The 20,145-nt window shown below is 33.7% G+C and overlaps 3 protein-coding genes across 6 annotated transcripts in view; 1 reads left to right on the plus strand and 2 right to left on the minus strand.

The window, feature by feature from the left end:
- The window catches only part of LOC123718726 (adhesion G protein-coupled receptor A2-like), a 22,549-nt gene extending 15,179 nt beyond the window's left edge, over positions 1–7,370 (minus strand). The window contains exons 1-3 of one of the 3 annotated variants that reach the window (XM_045675470.1): positions 6,214–7,370; positions 5,424–5,553; positions 5,186–5,334 (exon numbers count right to left, since the gene is read on the minus strand). Coding sequence is in view for 2 of the 3 variants with exons in the window: in XM_045675471.1 (XP_045531427.1) it covers positions 5,186–5,334; positions 6,214–6,310 (246 nt within the window). In the remaining variant the exon portion in view is untranslated. The remainder of the gene's footprint in view (positions 1–5,185; positions 5,335–5,423; positions 5,554–6,213) is intronic. The other 2 variants (XM_045675472.1, XM_045675471.1) reach the window with 2 other exon arrangements.
- LOC123718792 (kinesin-like protein subito) lies at positions 7,315–15,913 on the plus strand. Its single transcript, XM_045675581.1, has 14 exons — positions 7,315–7,323; positions 7,641–8,012; positions 8,089–8,343; positions 8,422–8,547; positions 8,831–8,944; positions 9,031–9,181; positions 9,639–9,831; positions 12,825–12,973; positions 13,408–13,537; positions 14,040–14,184; positions 14,423–14,497; positions 14,602–14,706; positions 14,862–14,946; positions 15,036–15,913. Exons 1-14 carry the CDS (start codon positions 7,315–7,317, stop codon positions 15,233–15,235), a joined length of 2,109 nt encoding a protein of 702 aa, XP_045531537.1. The 3' UTR covers positions 15,236–15,913.
- Positions 15,914–16,398: 485 nt separating this feature from the next.
- LOC123718725 (nostrin) overlaps positions 16,399–20,145 on the minus strand; it is a 38,656-nt gene continuing 34,909 nt past the window's right edge. For both annotated transcript variants that reach the window (XM_045675469.1, XM_045675468.1), the window contains exons 8-14: positions 19,969–20,104; positions 19,731–19,895; positions 19,068–19,220; positions 18,606–18,758; positions 17,943–18,282; positions 17,570–17,722; positions 16,399–17,238 (exon numbers count right to left, since the gene is read on the minus strand). In XM_045675469.1, coding sequence (XP_045531425.1) covers positions 17,123–17,238; positions 17,570–17,722; positions 17,943–18,282; positions 18,606–18,758; positions 19,068–19,220; positions 19,731–19,895; positions 19,969–20,104 — 1,216 coding nt within the window. In that variant the 3' untranslated portion in view covers positions 16,399–17,122. The remainder of the gene's footprint in view (positions 17,239–17,569; positions 17,723–17,942; positions 18,283–18,605; positions 18,759–19,067; positions 19,221–19,730; positions 19,896–19,968; positions 20,105–20,145) is intronic.

The following is a 20,145-nucleotide window of genomic DNA, read 5'->3' on the forward strand; positions in this document are numbered from 1 at the left end:
CACTACAAATAATCCAGATATAAAGGCAAGTATAGTAGAACGATTTCAGAGAACATTGAAAATGAAAATGTGGCGTTATTTTACACATAAGAATACTTATCGCTATACAGATATTTTACAAGATTTGGTTAGTTCTCATAATCACAGTGTGCACTCTAGTATCAAGATGAGACCATGTGATGTTAAAATGGAAAACATTATGGAAGTTTGGCGGAATTTATATTATGATGAAAAGACTTACATTTCAAGTTTAAACAAAGTACCTAAGTTTAACGTTGGTGACTATGTAAGAATTACAAAATACAAACATGTTTTTCAAAAAGGTTATGAAAGTAATTGGAGTAATGAAATTTTTATCATTACTTCGATTATAGATCGTTCCCCGTGGGTTGTATACACTTTAAACGATTTAGAAAATGAATCAATAACAGGAACTTTTTATGAGAAAGAACTACAAAAAATAACTTTTTCCCCCACTTCCGAATATAAAATTGATAAAATCATCAGATCACGTAAAAGCGGTATTAGAAAGGAAGTATTAGTTAAATGGAAAGGATATCCTAACAAATTTAATTCTTGGGTCTTACTGTCGAATATTAAAAATCTACAAGGAAGGAAAGTTTCTATTTAACTTTACTCAGCAATAGTTCCCGGGAAATATGACATCAAATTTTTCTACAAAACTACCTAAAGCCATTACATTAGAAGGAGAATGGATGGTAGGTATAGTTGAGTTTCAATATCCCTCTACTATGTTCTCCGTGCAAGATCATGAAAATATCATATACATAAGTAAAAAAACTACCATCAATAACGAAGAGACCACACTAATGTATAAGAACCATATACCAGCCACCAACTATGATAATATACAAAATATTCTTATTGCTTTAAATTCGAAAGAGAAAGTTAGTTTTCGCCAGGACACCGTGTCAAAGTTTGTCTCTGTTGCAGTAAAGGATCCATCAATAATTTCACTATCTCTATCACCTAATTTGAGCTTTCAACTTGTATTTGAGCCAGATACCAATTTAGTAAATCATAATATCGGTAAACGCCCTGCTCATCTACATTTGGGGTTACCATCACAATTATTTGTGAATTGCGATATTATAGAACCACAAATTGTTGGTGATGTCATGACACCCCTATTGAGAATTATACCCTTAGATCCTGCTAAATACATATATGGTTCAAATAAAATGCATATATTTTCACCACTACATTATTTACCGGTAATGAGAAGAGAATTTGATGTTATTGAGATAGATATAAGAACAACCACGGGAAATGCGGTACCATTTCAATACGGTACATCGTGTGTGAAACTTCATTTCAAAAATATATAATCTACATTTCCTTTTTAAAATGTATACACCTCAAGAAACTTTTATATGTCCTTATGAACATTATTATTCGCAACAAGCTGGGTCTGGTATAAATGTAATCTACAAAGGAGCCTTACATCAACGTGGTCATGGTATCGGAAGTTTTCTTGGGGGGTTATTTCGAAGTGTGCTACCTTTACTCACTAGTGGTGCTAAGGTGATTGGAAAAGAAGCACTTAACAGCGGTATTGGGCTTTTGTCAGATGTTGTAGCTAGTCGTCCTATTAAAGAATCCATTAAAAATCGATAGAAAGAGGCTACTTCTAACCTTAATCGCAAAGTTGATACCAAAATTGATAAACTTATGACTGGATCGGGTGTTAATAAGAGACGAAAATATTGTAATGAGCTTATTCGAGTTTCACCCCTCAAAGTGAAAGGCGCTTCAAAGAAAACAAGGAACAAAAATATTAATATTTCCAAGGATATATTTTCAAACTAATCATAATTTCATTTATTCATAATCATTCATGTGAGTGCGTTAAATCTGAATTGGATCTGTTTGCTCTTCCTTCCACACAAACAAGTATCGAATATGGACACTGGATACATTACAAACCAATTTCTTCATTAAGTGATGATGGACCCATCGAATTCCAAGTACCTGGTACAGGAGATGATTACATAGACCTTTCGCATACACTACTCCATCTCAAGGCTCAAATTAAAAATCAAGACGGTTCTGCAGTTAATGTAGTGGCACCAGTCAATAATTGGTTACATTCTTTATTTAATCAATTGGATGTTTACCTAAACCAAAAACTTGTGTCACCCCCAAATAATACTTATGCATATCGTGCTTTCATAGAAACTCTATTAAATTATTCATCATCCGCCAAACAATCACATTTGACATGTGGTTTGTGGTACGAGGATACAGCTGGTAAAATGAATGAAACTAATGAGGCAAACAAGGGCTTTTACAAAAGACAACAACTTTCAAAGGATGGTAATGATGTTGAAATGATTGGGCATTTACATGGGGATATTTTCAATCAAGATAAATTCCTCATTAACGGGGTCGAATTATCTATAAAATTAGTTAGATCGAGAGAAACATTTAACCTCATGTCACAGAATGCAGATAATAAGTACAAAGTCTGTATAACAGATGCAACTTTAATAATACGCAGAGCAAAAATTAATCCATCAATACTAATAGCTCATCAAAAGGTTCTTGCCACTACTACGGCTAAATATCCTATAACAAGAGGTGAAGTGAAAGTACTGACCATACCATCTGGTGTGCAGGGTAAAACACTGGATAATATATTTTTAGGACAGGTTCCTAAGAGATGTATTATAGGTTTTGTGAATAATACAGCATTCAACGGTAGTTATGGTAAAAATCCTTTCAACTTTGAAAATTTTGGTATTTGCTCATTTAGCCTATATATAGATGGTCAACAGATACCTTCAAAAGCGTTACAACCATCATTTCCAAACGATGTATTTACTAGCGCATACCACACCCTGTACTCGGCACCGGTATACATTTTCTTAACGAAGGTAATGGAATATCGAGGGAGCAATATTCAAATGGGTACTGTTTACTAGCTTTTGATTTAACACCTGACTTGTCGGCTAACTCTAATGTGCATTGGAATCTTGTACGCCATGGTAGTGTAAGAATGGAAGTAAGATTCGAGAGCGCATTGACTGAAACAATTAACTGTGTAGTTTACGCAGAGTTTTCAAATATTATAGAAATGGATAAGAACAGAAATGTATGTGTGGATTATAGTAGTTAAGCAATCACTTATGTAATTATTATGATATTAAGAATAATAAAATATAATGTAATCGGATATGACATGGTTTTTATTTACCTTCATTACTTTTTTTACAAAGAGACTCATTACTTATGTTGAGATCATATTATGTGTGTTTAAATACATTGGTACAAATATGAATTGATAGTAATAAATGTAGTCAGTAAAAGAGTGAAAGAGTAGGGGAGTAAACGCATATTAAAGTATGAACACACTAGAAGTGCAAATGAGTCTTCGTAGAATACATCCCAGCCTCCAGAGCAACGTATATCCTTCAAATCGATTGCCGATGTATGCTCAGGTGCCAGCACTTATCATATGCAATCTTGACCCTGATTCACAGCCGGGGTCTCATTGGGTGGCTATTCATATAAACGTTGAAAGAGTTGGGGAATACTTTGATTCGTTTGGACGTAAACCTATTGAAGCAATAGAAGGATTTTTAAGGAGGAATTGTTGCATGTGGAGATACAATAGCCTTACGGTTCAGGATTACCTATCGGCGGTGTGCGGAGAGTACTGTTTGGTATACATATATTACAAGTTCAGGGGGATGAGATTAGAAGACTTCCTTAGAAATTTTACGTGTGACTCAGAGAACAATGATACGGTGCTAGTAAATTTGTATAGAAATATAATGGACATATAAATAAAATAATAATACCTGGAATAAAAATGTTTTATTTAAATATGTAACCCTTACATCTAATTTTATTATAGATAATGGTGTTAATGTAGGTTAGGTATATTTATTGTTGTTTTCTTAGACCCGTAGGTTAGGTTAGGTTAGACATAGTTTATTCTATTTTTCTTTTAGAGCCATAGATTGGGTTAGTGAATGTAGGAAAGTAGATAACGATGCATTCGTAGCTGATAAGGTGGTGCTTAGTAAGTAATTAGCAAGGGTTTTGGGAAAGCTATCTCTGGACCGGTTAGAGCTATCACTTCAGGAGTGAGTGCATTCGACTCCACACGGCCTGTTTAGTGGGGGTAGAGTACAAACTTTTTTTTTTAGGTTTGGCCAACCATGATTTTTACGTTTTTGGGGAACTTTGATGTGAGGCAGTAGCCGGGAATCCCAACTACTTACAACAATTAAATAGGTGACTTTAGTTGGTGATACTAATAGATGATAAGATGTGTTTCTCAGAACATATAACATAAAATGCATATAGACAACTTGGCTTCGTCAAACGTGTATGCAAATCTTTAAATAACATAAATTGTAAAAATGCCTGTACTTGTCAGGAGCACACTAGAATATGTATACACTGTTTGGAACCCCATCTATACAATCCCCATCTATAAATACATTAAAGCAAAGGAAAACATTCAAAAAAATTTCTTAAGTTTTTATGTTTTAAGGATTTCCGAAGGTATAGTAGCTACATAGATTCCTGCAAGTACTTTGGTATTGAATCTCTTGAATGTAGACAAACAATACGACCTAATGTTTTTACACGCTATTTGCAACGGTTTAATTGACTGACCTGACGTACTGTCGCTTTTACTATTTCACACCCCTTCATCATACGATACAAGGCAAGCCCAACTATTCCAAATTCCTCGGTCTAATAGAAACTATTTACGTAACTCAGTCATGTATCGTATACCTTCAGATTATAACACAAATTACCAGCAAATAGATATATTTCATGTGACTAAAAAATGATTAAAAAAATATTTAAAAAGCTCTGGAATCTTTTATTAATAATAGCTTTGTTATTCTTCCTTTATATTAAATATTTATTATAATGATCAATGAATCTTAGAACTTATAATTTTGTATGAATTGGTACCTTTTTTATATTTTTTGTTTAAATAGGTAAAACTGTGCTTTATGTTTATGTTTGAATGTGTATTCCGTTTTTGGCTTTTGTGTATAATGTAATTGTTTGAATATTGTTAAATGAGTAGCAGTAGGAATACTTTAATAAAATAAATAAGTCAAACTTCTAATGTAACGAAAACTTATTCAATTCATTGAGATTTTAATTTTTTTTATAAAAAAGATTTAAAAAATACCTTGTGTCCTTGAACATTGTCTGTATGTGTGGATATTTCTTCAGCAGCTCTCACAATGTCAGTGCAGGCACCATGTGTAACTTCCTCTTGGGACATCACTGAAGTTGATATATTCATAGCCGCTTCTATCACTTCCATTAATGCTGAACCTGAAAAAAGGAATAATTCCAGAACAATACAAAAAAATCAGTTATTTTGATTAGACTAAAATTTAAAACTGTATTTTCGTCTAATGTACCTTTTAAATTAATACAAATAATTAAAACAAAATACTTTAGTGTAATTTATTTACACTGTTAACTGTGTGTCATGTCTGTATTTGAAGATATTCTCTCTATATCTCTTGTGTTAATCTTTAGATATTATTACTAAAACAAAGTGTAGGAATACCAATGTAGTGCCTGCAGTAAAATCTGTCAAAATTTGGAACAGCTTTAGAGTCCAAAATAAATTATTAAAATTTGTACTCAACTCATTTTGATCCCATAAAATATTATCATAAAGTCAAATATAAAGGTTGAATTAAATGATTTTGACAGACTAAATTAATGTGTAACATAGGTTCTAACTTCAAAGACTACTAGACCAAAATGAAATAAAATATTAAATTTTTTGATTTCATTAAAATAGGAAATACTTTAAAATGACATACATATATACATCATAAGAATAAAAATCAAATTTTGCTATATGTTTTACAAATATACGGTAAGTATAGTTTGACAGTTTGCTAATCCATCACAACTCTGGCATGGTACAGTTGCTGTGTGATTCAATAACAGCTGGTGCCAAGAGTACAGCCCTTTGTTCCCTGTTGTACTATATAAAGGGCAGTATTGTGTTATCAAAACACATGGTCACAGTATGAACAACTCCAAATCCCAGCATGGTGGTTTGAAACACATGAAAATAATACGGTTGTTTCCGCCAATCCTTCTTCTTGCATATCTGTTCTCATTATGTTGATGTCGGCACAGCATTCTTGCATAGAATGCACCCAGTTTAATTCATATTTTGCAATAACTTACAATAACATGCAAATGGTGCATTACATGATTGTTTGCTGGTCGAGCTGGCAGAAAGATCGAGAAAGATTTTCAGTTTTTTTACTGACTTGTCAGCCATATTTTCTGAAAATGCACATTTATGGCCACCCGCTGGCCTGGCACTTGTATTCCTTAAACAGTCACCAAACCATAAAGGTTACAATCATAGGTCAATGGATTTTCTATTATGTCACTGGAATAAAATTATTTTGTATTATTCTTTACAATGCCTACTTTTTAGTTTAGATTAGTCTACTTTTGTGTTTGTTAACCCAACATTTAATTGGTAAAAAATAGCAATCTATTTCATAACTTTTCTTAAAATATAAAGGAAAAATAAATTGATATATCATATTACAAACATAAACCAAGTCATTTTCATTGGTAGAGAAATAATTTCATAAACACAATCTTCCCAAATTAATAAGACCCTTAAACATTTCTTTATAGACATTGCTTATTAGATTGTGTGATAAATCCAGTTGTATTGATGTCATGTTCTAAAATGTTTCAGATTCTATCAAATTAACTTGATTCTTACTTAAAAAAAGAAGTTGTAAAAAATAGTTTCATCATGACTTTATAACTGGGAATACCTTTACTATAACATGTTTTATTTACAAATTAAATAATTTTAAAATTTAACTACAAGCTTACAATAGTTAACAATAACAATTTGCCAATAGTTTACTAAGATCTATTTCTTTCGGTTCAGTTATTTGTGTGGGACTCCGTCCACATCTTAGCTTTCAGGGCTCTTCAGGTTAAGGTTCACCATCACCCAATTTGGTACCTTTGCATGAACATAATGATGGACAAAATTCTATCGACTTTCCTACTACTACAAACCACACAATAAATGATAACCAAATCATTTTGCTCTTAAACATAAAACCAGAGAATGGCAGAAAGCCAAATTCATTTAATTATCACATCTTCAGCCCTCATAAGTTCTTGAAAACTTTACTGGCACATTTAGACAAAGCTAATTACGAAATGTTAAATAACAATAACAACGTAATTGTGAAAAAAATATTATTGTAGGGTGCTTGTCAGAAGAATTAAGTGTTTTTAGAAATTACAATGTTCGATGTAATTATTGAAAAATAAACAACAATACAAACACACACAACTTTTGGTCGACATTAACTGTAAAAACTTGTCAAAGTCAATAACTCAATAACGACAAATCATTCGTGATTCGCTATAGGTAATCAATGATGACAGGTAATCCTCAAGGTAAAGAGATCTCTTGTAGAGGTGACATTTTCCACTTTTATGAAACGAAATTTAGTAAAAGGAACAACTTATATTAAACAATTAAACTATCAAGAACACAAGATACATACATATTCATATTTAAACGGAATTGCCAATTGTTAATTATATATTTTTATTATGTTCTGTAGAATCAACTTTCTAAAATAGGATTTCAATTTACAACGACTGTTATTTTGAATTTCACGCTTAAAACTGTCGATACCGTCCGTCTCCGACTCACACTTATTACTAATCCTTTTATGAGAGGCCGTCTACAAAAGGGCACTAATCTAATGGATTTATTTGAAGAAGAAGCAAGATGTAATAAACAGAAACTAGTGCAAGTATATTTGCGTTTAAAACCGTGTACCATCCCAAGCAATTTATACGAAGTTCGAGGTGATAGATATTTGATTACCTCTCTCGACACAACTGCAGCGGGCAATGGACGAAAGACACAACGTCCTGTATCCAAAATGTACACTTTTTCACATATATTTACTGAGGCTGTATCTCAAACAGTAAGGCTATTTTTTTATTTTAATAAACATTTACCTTTATATTTACCATATATAATTAATATTTTAAAATTTACAGGAAATTTTTGACCATGTAGTAAAGGATAATTTAAAAAAGTTGCCAGAAGGTCAAAGTTTTACATTGCTTACTTATGGCGCATCAGGTTCTGGGAAAACATTCACACTTATGGGTAATGTGGCATCTCCAGGCTTAGTGCCAAGGTCGTTAGAATATTTATTTAATAATGTAAAAGTCCAGATGCATCCAGTTTATAAGCCAGCTGAAAAAGGCTTTGACTCTTTGAGTAATTTCTCTCAAGAATATGAACTATTGGTAAGTTTTAATGTCTATCACATACTTCTCTTAATTAGCAATTTTGGTTAGTGTATATTAAAAGTTTTTTTATTCTAGTTTGTGAAGAGATTAAGAACATCATCTGCCTCATTAAGAGATAAATATAGAAGAATGAGCTCTCAACTAAGAACAGACTTAAGTGGTAGTGCTTTAAACTTATCAAAATCAAAACATTATGTATGGGTAAGTATTTATTCATTTTGAGAGTAAAACTTTGGTTTGCATTTAATTAGCATGCTTTAAAGATATCATATTTAACCAACTCCTTCTCTACTGAATACAGAATTCAATTTTGGATTTCTTATCTAGATGAGACAGGTAATTGAAATATTATAATATTCAGTTTCTATATTTAATTATTATAATAGATGTCCAAACAATTTCTGTTTTGTCAATACAACTCTTGTAAGTTTTAGTTTTAGTTTTAAAGTGTTTAATTATTAATAAATTTATTGTAATTTTCCAGATTTCCTTTATTGAGATATACAATGAAGGTATTTATGACCTACTTGCTGGGTCTCATCATAGAGCAGCAAAACTTGTCATTCGGGAAGATAAAAAGGGAAATGTGTATGTAGTGGTAAGATATCTCAATTTTAATGAATATTTTATTTTAAAATACTATATTCCAGTGTATCATATTTATTCGGTCTATTCTGGGTACAGGGGGCCACGCAAGCCTTTGTCCGCTCTGGTGAAGAAGCATATGATGTAATGGTAGCTGGAAAACATAATTTACAAGTTGCAGCGACCGGTGTACACACACAATCATCACGCTCACACTGCATTTTCACCATTACTATGCTTACTGAAGATGGTTTGATAATTTTTGTTTCAGTAATTATGTGAGTGAGAGCAGTGTTGGCATCATGGCCCAATGGGGAACTTCACAACCCTGAGTTTGTTTGAATTGCGGCTGTGATATAATGACCTGTTCTTTTTCACACACTTGCTTGTATGGTGAACACTTCATGTGGGAACTGACATACTTAGACCAAAAAGTCGACGGTGTGTGTCAGGCTCAGAAGGCTGATCACCTAATGTCTATTAAAAAATATAAATAATTATCAATTGTTACAAATCTAAGGTCAACACTAGTATTAAACTTATTTGTCTAATATTATCTTGAAGGACCGCCATGCTAAAATGTTATTTATTCTAATGAGGATTTTAATGTGTTAATTGTCATATTTGTAACATGACCACTATTAGCAAGATTGTTTATAGGTATATATCATGGTTTTTATTTTTAAAACCATCCAATAATTACCCAGATGGCAGAATCGTAACGTCATGCGTACGTCTATGCGACTTGGCGGGAACCGAGCGGGCGCGTCGTACGCGTAACACGGGCGCTCGTATGAAGGAGTCACGTGCGATTAACACCTCATTGCACGTCCTGGAGAGATGTCTGCACTCCCTTCGACGGAAGCAGGCCGTTGCTAACCGCGCTGTTGTACCTTATCGGTAATCTTTAAATCTATTAATACAACTATTTCTTATAGAGTAAATCATTTAACATATATAAATACACTGGAGAGCAATAAAATCGAGTCAATTCATACTTTCGCACTCAAAGTGCTCTAGGTTTAAAATTAAGATGTAAAATAATTAATTTCTAGATGTTAGCTTTATAATGAGTACAAATACTCTTATCTTGCACAATTTTTTTTGAAGAATGCTTGCAAATGAATTTAAACTTTGCGAGTACTGAATTGAAATGCTTTTAAACTTTGCGAGTACTGAAACTTGAAAAATTAAGGATAAAAAATTAAAAGAAAAAACAACATAACATTTTAAAATAAACTTTATAACAGCTTTAATACCTGGTGTTACCCCCTCTTGCTCTGATTACAGCTTCTAATCGGTTCCTCATTGATGAAGTTTTCTTCAATAAAACCAGCGTATGGGATGACGTGGTCTCCCAAGATTTCTTCAATATACCGATTTGCAGTCAAACCTCCCACATGGCAGCCAGTTTCGATAAAAACCAGTTCGGTTTTTGCATCCATTGAAATGCCAGCCCTCACCATGCAGGAACCTCCTCCGTACGCAACAGTTTCTGCTATGCAGCATTGTGCGTATCGCTCCCCCGGCCTTCTATACACCCTTCTCCTTCTGTTGCTACCATGTAGGCATACTCTGCTTTCATCCGAGAAGAGAACTGAGCGCCATTGGTCCTCAGTCCAATCGACGTGTTCTCTTGCAAAACGTAGCCGGGCTGCTCGATGAATTTGAGACCCGTTGCTCGTATTTTTGAAGTGAGGGTTGCTGCCTTGAGTCTTCTTCTCACTGTCCAAGAACTTGCAGCTACCCCACGTGTTTCTCGAAGCTCCCGTTGAACTTGAACCCCGGTGAGAGAACGATTTCTCAGCGAAGTACTGACGATAAAGCGATCGTCTCGCTCCGAAGTGGACCGACCTCTACCGGATCCTCTTCGTCGGTGAAAGCCACCAGTCTCCTGGTGCCGTCGGTATATTCTTGATACAGCTGACTGGCTTATCTGCAAAGTACGAGCCACTTGTCATTGACTCCAGCCCTGTTGCAAAAGCGTAACTGCTTGAGCCGCTACTTCTGCTGTTGTATCCATTTCCGGGAAATTTTCTTCCTTGGAGATTGAGAAGATGTGTACCTGTTGACGTTTCACGGTCAACTGATAAGGGTGATAGGGGTAGGTCACCTTTTATACCCATTGTACGCCCTAAGGTTGCGCAATGCTAACTGAGTAAACGAGTACGAAATCATACAGTGACCATTCCTCGACTATTGTGACGTTGTCTAAAAGTTAACTCTGCCATCATTGTTTTTATTTTTAAGGCAAGACCTAACTTTAAGAATTTATGACCTAAATTGAGATTTAGGTCTTAATTTTAAACCTAGAGCACTTTGAGTGCGAAAGTATGAATTGAGTCGATTTTTTTGCTCTCCAGTTTATTTGATTCCAAAACATATATTAAGGTCTGTTGTCGCAAACCTCAATCTCCATTTGAGTCATTATATACACTTGGAAATGAAAATAAACCGAGAAAGCCAAATTTTAGATACTACGTGTGGGGCTATAAAATCGTAAGTTCAAATTTTCGACCAAAATAACCTTCTGCAATTTCCGCCATCTTGAAAAAGGAGTTACATTCCGTTTTTTCATCATAACTTGGTTCCCCGTTGAGATACGAAATTTTTTGAAGAACACGCTGTTGGTCCTTGCACGATCTATTTATAATTAAGGTCCTTTAAGGTACATTTTTCACGTATCGATCATCGTTATCGAGATATCAATAAAAAGAAACACAACTTAGGGGAAAAAAAATTGTTTTTCGCCATTTCCTTTTTTCACGTCAAAGATATCGAAAAATGTCCGAAACAAAACTTCGAGAGCGTGTTCAGACCTACAAATTCCCTACCCTGTTTCGATTTAGCCGCTCGCACGGTTGTGGCCACGCGTAAAAATGGATGAATGGTTGTTCAGGGAATTATTTCTATTCAAAATAAATTAATAAACCAGCCAAATTATGAATCAAACATATGAAATTTATTAATTAAATAATTTTTATGCAGCAAAAATAATTTTTTTAACACGGTAGTCGTCGTTTTGATGGTCCTAGCTGTTGAAGTTCCTCCTCGGTACAATCTTCGAGTCGTGAAAATTCTTCAATCGAAGAAAATGATGCTGTGACCGTCGAAAAATCGTAATCTTCATCATCGTGATTGAATAAGATCTCGACTTTGGCGACATTGTCGCATTGTCCACTACAGTGCAGGCAAATAACCGAGCAACTTATTCCTGCTTTCTTGCAGCCACAAGCAGCCCCATACTTTCCTTTACATTTGCACTAAATGAGTTTCAAATGTTCAGGTGGAGCGGGTGCGGCTATGGTGCAAATTGGTTCAAGCCCGTAATTCGTCTGCCGCCAATTCCTGGGGATGAAAATTTGGCTTTCTCGGTTCATTTTCATTTCTAACCCGATTTTCCGACGTAATGACTGGACTACAAATATAAAATAATTTTAATAGAAAAGCTGGTTAGACATGACTGTTATAACTAGACGCATTTCAAAAATTGGTCGAGACTTTCGAGCCTCAAAGTTCTTTATTACGCAATGGCGTTTTAGTACTTGTAATTTTTGATATCTAATAGATTTTATTATATCGGTAACTACCTCCTAACACAATGTTACATTCGCGTTTGAGTTTTTGGAGTAAGGATGTGCGCTTACTCAAATCTACCAGTCTTACTACTGACAGACCGACTCGAAGGCCCAGTGGCTAACGTCGAGAAGTTGTATTTATCCTTAGCGGCCGAAATAACTAGCCGCAGACTATTTTATTTAAATATATTTTAAACTGTAATTTTTATGTCCCTAAAAGTATAAAATGGGTAGGAAATAATAGTAACACTTGCTAATTAGCGATAGAGTTACTATAATTTTAAAAAATGTATTCAAATTTTCTGAACATTTCAGTGAGTCAAAGTTAACTCGTCTCCTGGGCGCGGGTCTATCGGGCACTCGCGGCGAATCGGTCACGGTGGTTATCACGCTTAACCCTTCACCCGAATACGCTGACGAGACTAGACACGTGCTACAATTGGCCGCTGTTGCTAAGGACTTACGTGAGTTGACACAAAATTAACAGCAAAGCAAATATTATGGCAAAGTCAAATTTTTAGACTAAAATGTTAAACTTTAAAAAAAACAATTACAACTGTTATTTCTTTTAATAAAAAAAACGTATAAGATACGTAAATGACCTATTTCAAGGTTTTATTCAATCGAGGGTTGAAATAGGTCATTTATTGTTGTCTTGTTGTTTTTTATTACAGGATGAAATCGCATTGTCTTTTGAGTGATACATACTACAGATACACATATGAGCTAAATAAAAACGAATTCTCAATTAAATTACATTTTTTTAAAGGTGGCCAGTATCTATGCACACCTAGATAAACCTTTTTTGTCATAAAGAAAAAAAAACACTAAAATATATGTTTTATACACCTTAAGACTATTTTCCCCTTGATTACAGTTTGTATTTACTTTGTTTCAGAAATAAACAACACAGTTTCCGATGACTTAAGCTCACGTGAGAGTAGCACTCATGATTTGAATAACAGTGTATGTGCCGAATTAATGAAGCTTCGTTCCTGTAATGAAAGACTGAATGTTGAATTATTGCAGTGAGTAAAGTCATAGTGCTAGTCGCCTAGCAGTACTACAATGTTATTAAGGCGATCATGCTGCAATCTCATATATATTTTAGACATTGATTTAGCCTATGTTACTCAGGGAGATAGCAGTAGTTTTTTGTTTATTCGTTACAGACATAAACAAATTTGAAAAACCTTTTTGTAATAGTTAATTATTTAAGGAGTATTTTTCTTCAGTCGCACTCTTCTTCTGAAGGTCCTGTTAGCGGCGCCGCACAACTTCGATTTGTAAAAATAAGTCAGCACTAATTTAAGGGTATAGATAAAAGTAATATTTAAAAAGTATACCAACTTCAAATACTTGTCAATTTAAAAGGAAATTCGTAGAGATATGGGTATATCTCTAAAACTACTGAGCCGATTTTGAGTGGGCCTAAGCCTTAGTGGGCATATTAGATTTAAATAATGGTCTTATTAAATAATTGTAATGCATAAACATGTTTTTAATTGTGTTAATATTGTTAAATTTCAGAAGTCAAAACTTTATTAAAAAAATGACAGCTTTGGTAGTCGAAAAAAAGGCAACAAATGCAGCCACTACGCGAGAGTTAGTCGATTTGGAAAAGGAGAGCAGTCGGCAGTTCTATGAGCCTCAGATAGAAGCGCTTAAGAGAGAGGTATTTTAATAAATAATAATACCTAAAATCTTATTCATACAAAATCAGTCCAATTGCAGTATTTTGAGAAATACAGTAATCTTGCCATTATATTAAAGAATCAGTAATCTGTCCTTCTCAGTGTAAATTTTACAGAAAACACAACACTGCTTGGTAAAATTATAATTATAGTAACTTTCGTGCTTTTGTTTTAATGATATATATTTTTCGTCTTGGTTGGTTTTTAAATTTATTATAGATAAAGGAGTTGAGAGAAAAATATGAGGAAATGATAAGTGATTTAAAAGAAAAAATCGGGCCGAAAGGAATCAAGGTAATTTTTAAAAAATAACTGATTTTAATTAAAATAATACAAATATAATAATGAGAAATCCTAACTGGTTTTAGGATGCTACATAGTTGTTGTTTTTATTTCAGATTAATCAACTTATGACTGAAATTGCTACACTAAAGGTATTTACAAAGCATATTCAAACGAAATTATATAAAAGTTTAAAAATAATTGGTAGGAACAAATCATTTGCACAATCAATCCTACTCTGCAGCTGACTGCGAAACATTACTAACCCAGAGAGAGAAACTTGTATTTTAAGTTTATTAATAATTGTATTCATATGGGAAAAGAATTAAAAAATATTTTATTCCAGCAGTATGTATATATAAAACGTTTTCTATAGGAGAAATTAACGACCCGGGAGTTAGCGTGTGCAAGAGCAGAAGAAGAAATTCAGTATTTACGAGCATGTATTGAAGAGAGGGATGGTAATGAATTATGCAATTAGTATCAATAATCTTATATAAACAAAACTAGTTTTATATTTTATTAATATATACACCAATAACGTTAACAGGTATTGAAGATGTATCAAACGATTACATGTCCATAACTGAGTCCGATAGTGATGAGGAACAATACGAATTGTGCAATGAAAGTCTCGAACCGACATTTAAAAAAGAAGATATTAAAAGAACTAGATTACTTCGACAAAGTCTAGTAATTGATGATAATAATGAATCGGACAATGTGTTGCGGAATTGGATGACACGTTAAAAGATGATAGTGTCGAATCAAATGATAATGTTATGTAATATCTCAAATATCTCCCGATTTCTCATGATTTGTATAATGAATAATGCAATTTGGCCCTTGTCAGTTTTAAATTGGGTAACAAAGGCTCTTTCAGTTTTAATAAAGATAATGTAATTCCTGAGAAAACAGAACAGAAACGATTCGTTAGTTCAGTTCGAACAATTCGAATTGGAATTAAAAAATTGTAATCGTCCAAAATCGTTGTCGCCATGAATTTGGTAAAAATTTATCCAGTAATACTAAAGGTTTCTTTTATGATAGTGAAACACATTCTGAACTGGTCAAAATTAATATAGATGATGGGAGGTCACCGTCTATTGTTCAAGATGACGTGAATGATAATTATGAGCCCAGTATGATTAAGCTAAAAGCTTTTGAAAAAGAAATTTGTTGCACTACATGAAAACCTGAGAATTTCAATGCAGACCAAGATACACTTAAAGGGAACGAAGAAACCGAATTCAAGGAAAGTTTCGACTCGTGTTTCTCACGTTGGGGAAGCAAATGATAGTAAAAAAGAAAATATTGTTATCGAAACAACAGACGAAAAGGAATTAGAAGATCAAAAATCCCTTTCACTGTTAATCGAAACAAGTCGTGAACTGAGTACCGTTGTTTCTCACGTTGGGGAAGTTATAGCAAATGATAGTAAAAAAGAAAATAGTGTGATCGAAGCAACAGACGAAAAGGAATTAGAAGATCAAAAATCCCTTTCACTGTTAATCGAAACAAGTCGTGAAATCGAAGCTACGACTAAACCAAACATTCTAGAAGACGAAATAATCAGGATCACATATTTCAATTAATGATGCATCATTAAATGTTAAAAGTTTACCTAAACCTTGCGATTGCAAACCAGGGCGTGTTAAACAACAAAATTCGGGCTTAAACCCATAAAATAAGGAATTATTAGCTTAAGCCTCAGAAGTAAAAAATGTTTTTTTTTTTATATTTTTAAACTGTTACATAGTTCTAAGGAAAAGTCATATAATATATTGTATATAACTGAGGAAGTGTGTGGAATAAGGTTATTATTTAAACCAACCGTGTATTTTAAAATAAATATTTTTGATTTGGTGTGTCTCGCAGTCTATTCCTTTATTTGAAAATAATTCATACAATAATAAGAATAATAACTATATTAGATCATTCATCATGTTATTACACAAAATACTTTGGTTTATTAAAAGATATTACAATCTTAATTTACATAACGACGCACTACTTAATCTGCTACTACTTAAATAATAGTTTTAAGCTAATACAAGTTTATTTACATATGTGTATGTACTCATAGTCCTTCTGAAGAAAATTGATGTTACATTAATTTCAGAAGGGGTTTTACATGCCCTCTATAGATTGATACAAGTTAATATAGTATAAACATAGTTATCACTTCGCGTTGTGCAGTCAAGTTTTTATTGACAATCATTAATAAGAAACAGAAGCACGCGTCTGGCTTACTATTTGTTGTTTATATACTTAGATTATGTATGTATAATGAGAAAACATTAATTTTAAAATGTATTTAAAATAAAGAATGCGCGTAAGAATAACTCTGCAATTTGTTGTAATTTAATTACGTAAAGCCTTATTAGCTTTCGGATTTTACATCAAGCGCACTTATATTGTCAATTCGTAGGCTATTGTTTTTTGTAAGGATATTTTTTTGATAAAATGTATATAGGCTTGCGTGTAGTAAGACTTTTAATTAAAACAACTGCAGTTAATTATTATGTTGCATAAATACGAGGTAATAGCAATATAAAACTCTCGCTTCTCCGCAAATAAAATATATAAATAACAATAGTATTAAATGCAACAACCACTTTCCAATAAACCTTAAGTTTATATACAAGATGTTATTTCTTCAACGTAAGAAGAGGGGAATATGCCGAAGGAACCATTGAGATCCCCACTCCACCAGACGCTGTCTTGTTTTTCGTATATGTTTATAATATCACCTGCGAAAGATATTTTTGTCAAAAAGGACGGAATCTTTATAGAGCTGTCACACCCGCAGGTATCAAACAATTATACAGAGGTATAATTTTTCACTAAGCTAACAATAGAGGGCCCCCACACATAAGTCAATGTGGATAAAAACTTACAGCTGGGCCGCATTAGTGACATTTTGTAAAATAACATATTGAGAGGCATTTTATTATCAGTGTTTAGTTATAACGAATACTTAAATATCTGAGTATATTTTTCTGCCTGTTTTATTAAGTCCATTTTTTTTAATTTACGTCTCAATCCGTTAAATCTTAAAGTAATATTTATCTTTTCTCTTACCTGGTGCTAATGTAAGTTCATCGTTTAACCTTGCCTCATATGTATAAAGTGCTCTACACTTTCCAATAAACTTTTGAGGAGTTACATCATTGCCGTCATTTTTGTCTAAGCAATTTAAATCTGTTGAACTATCGCTCTGCGACGAGAATTCATCTGTAATAAAACATAAATGGATTTAGAGGAAAAATCTTAATACACTTCACACAATTCAACTGTTGAGTGACAACGCTTTGACTGTTTGAACAATAAAATCAAATCGTTTAAAAATTCTTAAAGAAAATCGAAGTCTTTTTGCCAATTATTATTTCGAGAATTAAATCCCGGACCTTAGATACAATTATACATTTGGAAACTATTTCAAAACAGATATTACCGAAATCGCTATCATGCTGGTTAGATAGACCATCGCCCGCGCCGCGTTCACTCCAATCCAGTGGGCTATCAGGTGGAGGTGGCGCTTCAGGAGTAGGAGGGGGCTTAGCCGTTGGCGACGGAAGTTCCGAACTTATGGGTGTGGTAGGCGCACTCTTGTGTTCCGTGTTCCTCCTAAACGATAGGTGTTCTATCCTTAGTTTGCTAGAAGCGCGACTCATTATTGAATCTCTTCTTTCTTTCTCCTCCCCCCCATTAACACTCTTCGAAAGAGCTGTGTAATTTGGTTGGAGATTTTTGTTCACCTCGTTTTGATAATCAGTTTGAAGCCATGGCGGCACCTGAGAAAAGCACGTAAAAATTAGAAGAGGAATCACATATTCAAAATAAGATTTTTTTTCTTATAAATTACCAAGGTTCAACTATACTTAAGAGTAAGCATAGTATATAACCAATTGCTTTTCATTATTCTTATAATAGCGTTTTGTGAATATTTAATATGACATTTTACTCAAATCAATAGCACAACTGTACATTCATATTAGAAGCCATAAATGAAACAAATGACATTCTTTAAAACAGATTCTACATATACTCAGGGGTTTATAGGTTCAAATCTCATTATTGCCCCAGTTTCTACAACCTAAAGTAAAATACAACTTACTTTAAGTATGCTCTGTTGTAATCCCTGCTTGTCTCTTATAACTTGTATGTGTGCTGCCAAGGGATGTTGAACTGCTGTTCGATTGTCTATTTCACTTAACGTTGACGTAATTTTGTATCTTATCGCCTCTAAGTATGTCAACATAGCTCTCATCTGAAAATATACGAGTTAATTTTTTTATAATGATTACCCAATTGTATAATCAAAGATTATATTAAGAAACATTGTTGGTATTACGTAAAGCGCATAGTCAGGTTAGTTGTTATTTTAACACTTAAAAATATTGCAAGCATTATTGACTAATGAGAACCTAATGCTAATGAATCTTAAATATTTCGCCAAAATTTTGAAATTATTTGAGTCGGTAAAGTACATTGAAGATCTTATATAACAGTCATTATCAAGTTTCGCATTTACGTGATTCACTCGATTACAAGGTATATTGAAACAATGATAACTTACGTGGTACAATTTATCAGCAACATTTTGCTGGGAATCGTCATTACCAAACGTCGGTGTCTGTTTCATCGCCATGGATAGTTTCTCAAGACCTTGCATTGATTTTCGCTCTCTTTCGATATCTTGTTTCACGAGTTGCAGTATTTTCAGTAATGCCTATAAGATGCAACTTTTAATATTGGTGTTTCGTATAATTTTTTGAGTGTGAGATAAGTGAGTCTTTTTTTAGACCCTAAAGTCCCTAGTCCCTAGAAGGACCCTAAGTCGCATTTATTCAGAAATACTTTAGTAGGCAGCTGGTGTCACACTGCGGTCGTGAGCGACTGAAACACTCAGTGGAACGGCAGACGTCGAGGTGATACTGGTGGAATTTTGTATTCTACCTCGACGTCCAAACTCCTCTGAACACTTACCGTGGAAACTAATACTTAGGTCTTAAGTCATGTCAAACTTTTACAAAAATAGTTACACATCTTTATTAAAGTTAAATTGTCGTTCTAGTATATGGACTTTGACCCTTATTCTCTATTATCCACATAAATGAAGATCGAAAGTTATCATATGATCCATGCGAGCAATGACAGTCTATTGTTAGCCGAACAAACTTAGGACAATGTACTGACATTGCCGTAATTTCAAGGGTAATTACATAAGAGTGATGCGTACTTGCTTACGACGTTCTCGATTCATTGCCAATGTTGTGTGCTCGCAGTAAAAGTCCGGAAGCAATTGCTCACTAGCGCCGGCAGGTGCAGAGCGAACGCCGCGTACCACTCTCATATCCAGATTAGCGTTAGCATTCTTTATTGGTCCCACTAAAGTATTCGTTGCCTGGAAAAAAGTGACACAATCAGATTTTAACGGCCATTTAAGTTTCTCCTAATTACGCAGATATAACACTCACCTCGGCTAATTGTGGCGGAACCGCGGCCGTCAGCCGAAGATAACAATCTGCTGAGCTCTTTAACTGCGCGAGTCTCTCTTCTTCGAGAGATTCTAGCATACCTGCTCCCTTCACGACACTCGTCTCCCATTCTAACCTAAACAATCGTATAATTAGAATACTACAATTGCAACAAAT

Source organism: Pieris brassicae, chromosome Z, assembly GCF_905147105.1.
Source record: "Pieris brassicae chromosome Z, ilPieBrab1.1, whole genome shotgun sequence".
NCBI lineage: Eukaryota > Metazoa > Arthropoda > Insecta > Lepidoptera > Pieridae > Pieris > Pieris brassicae.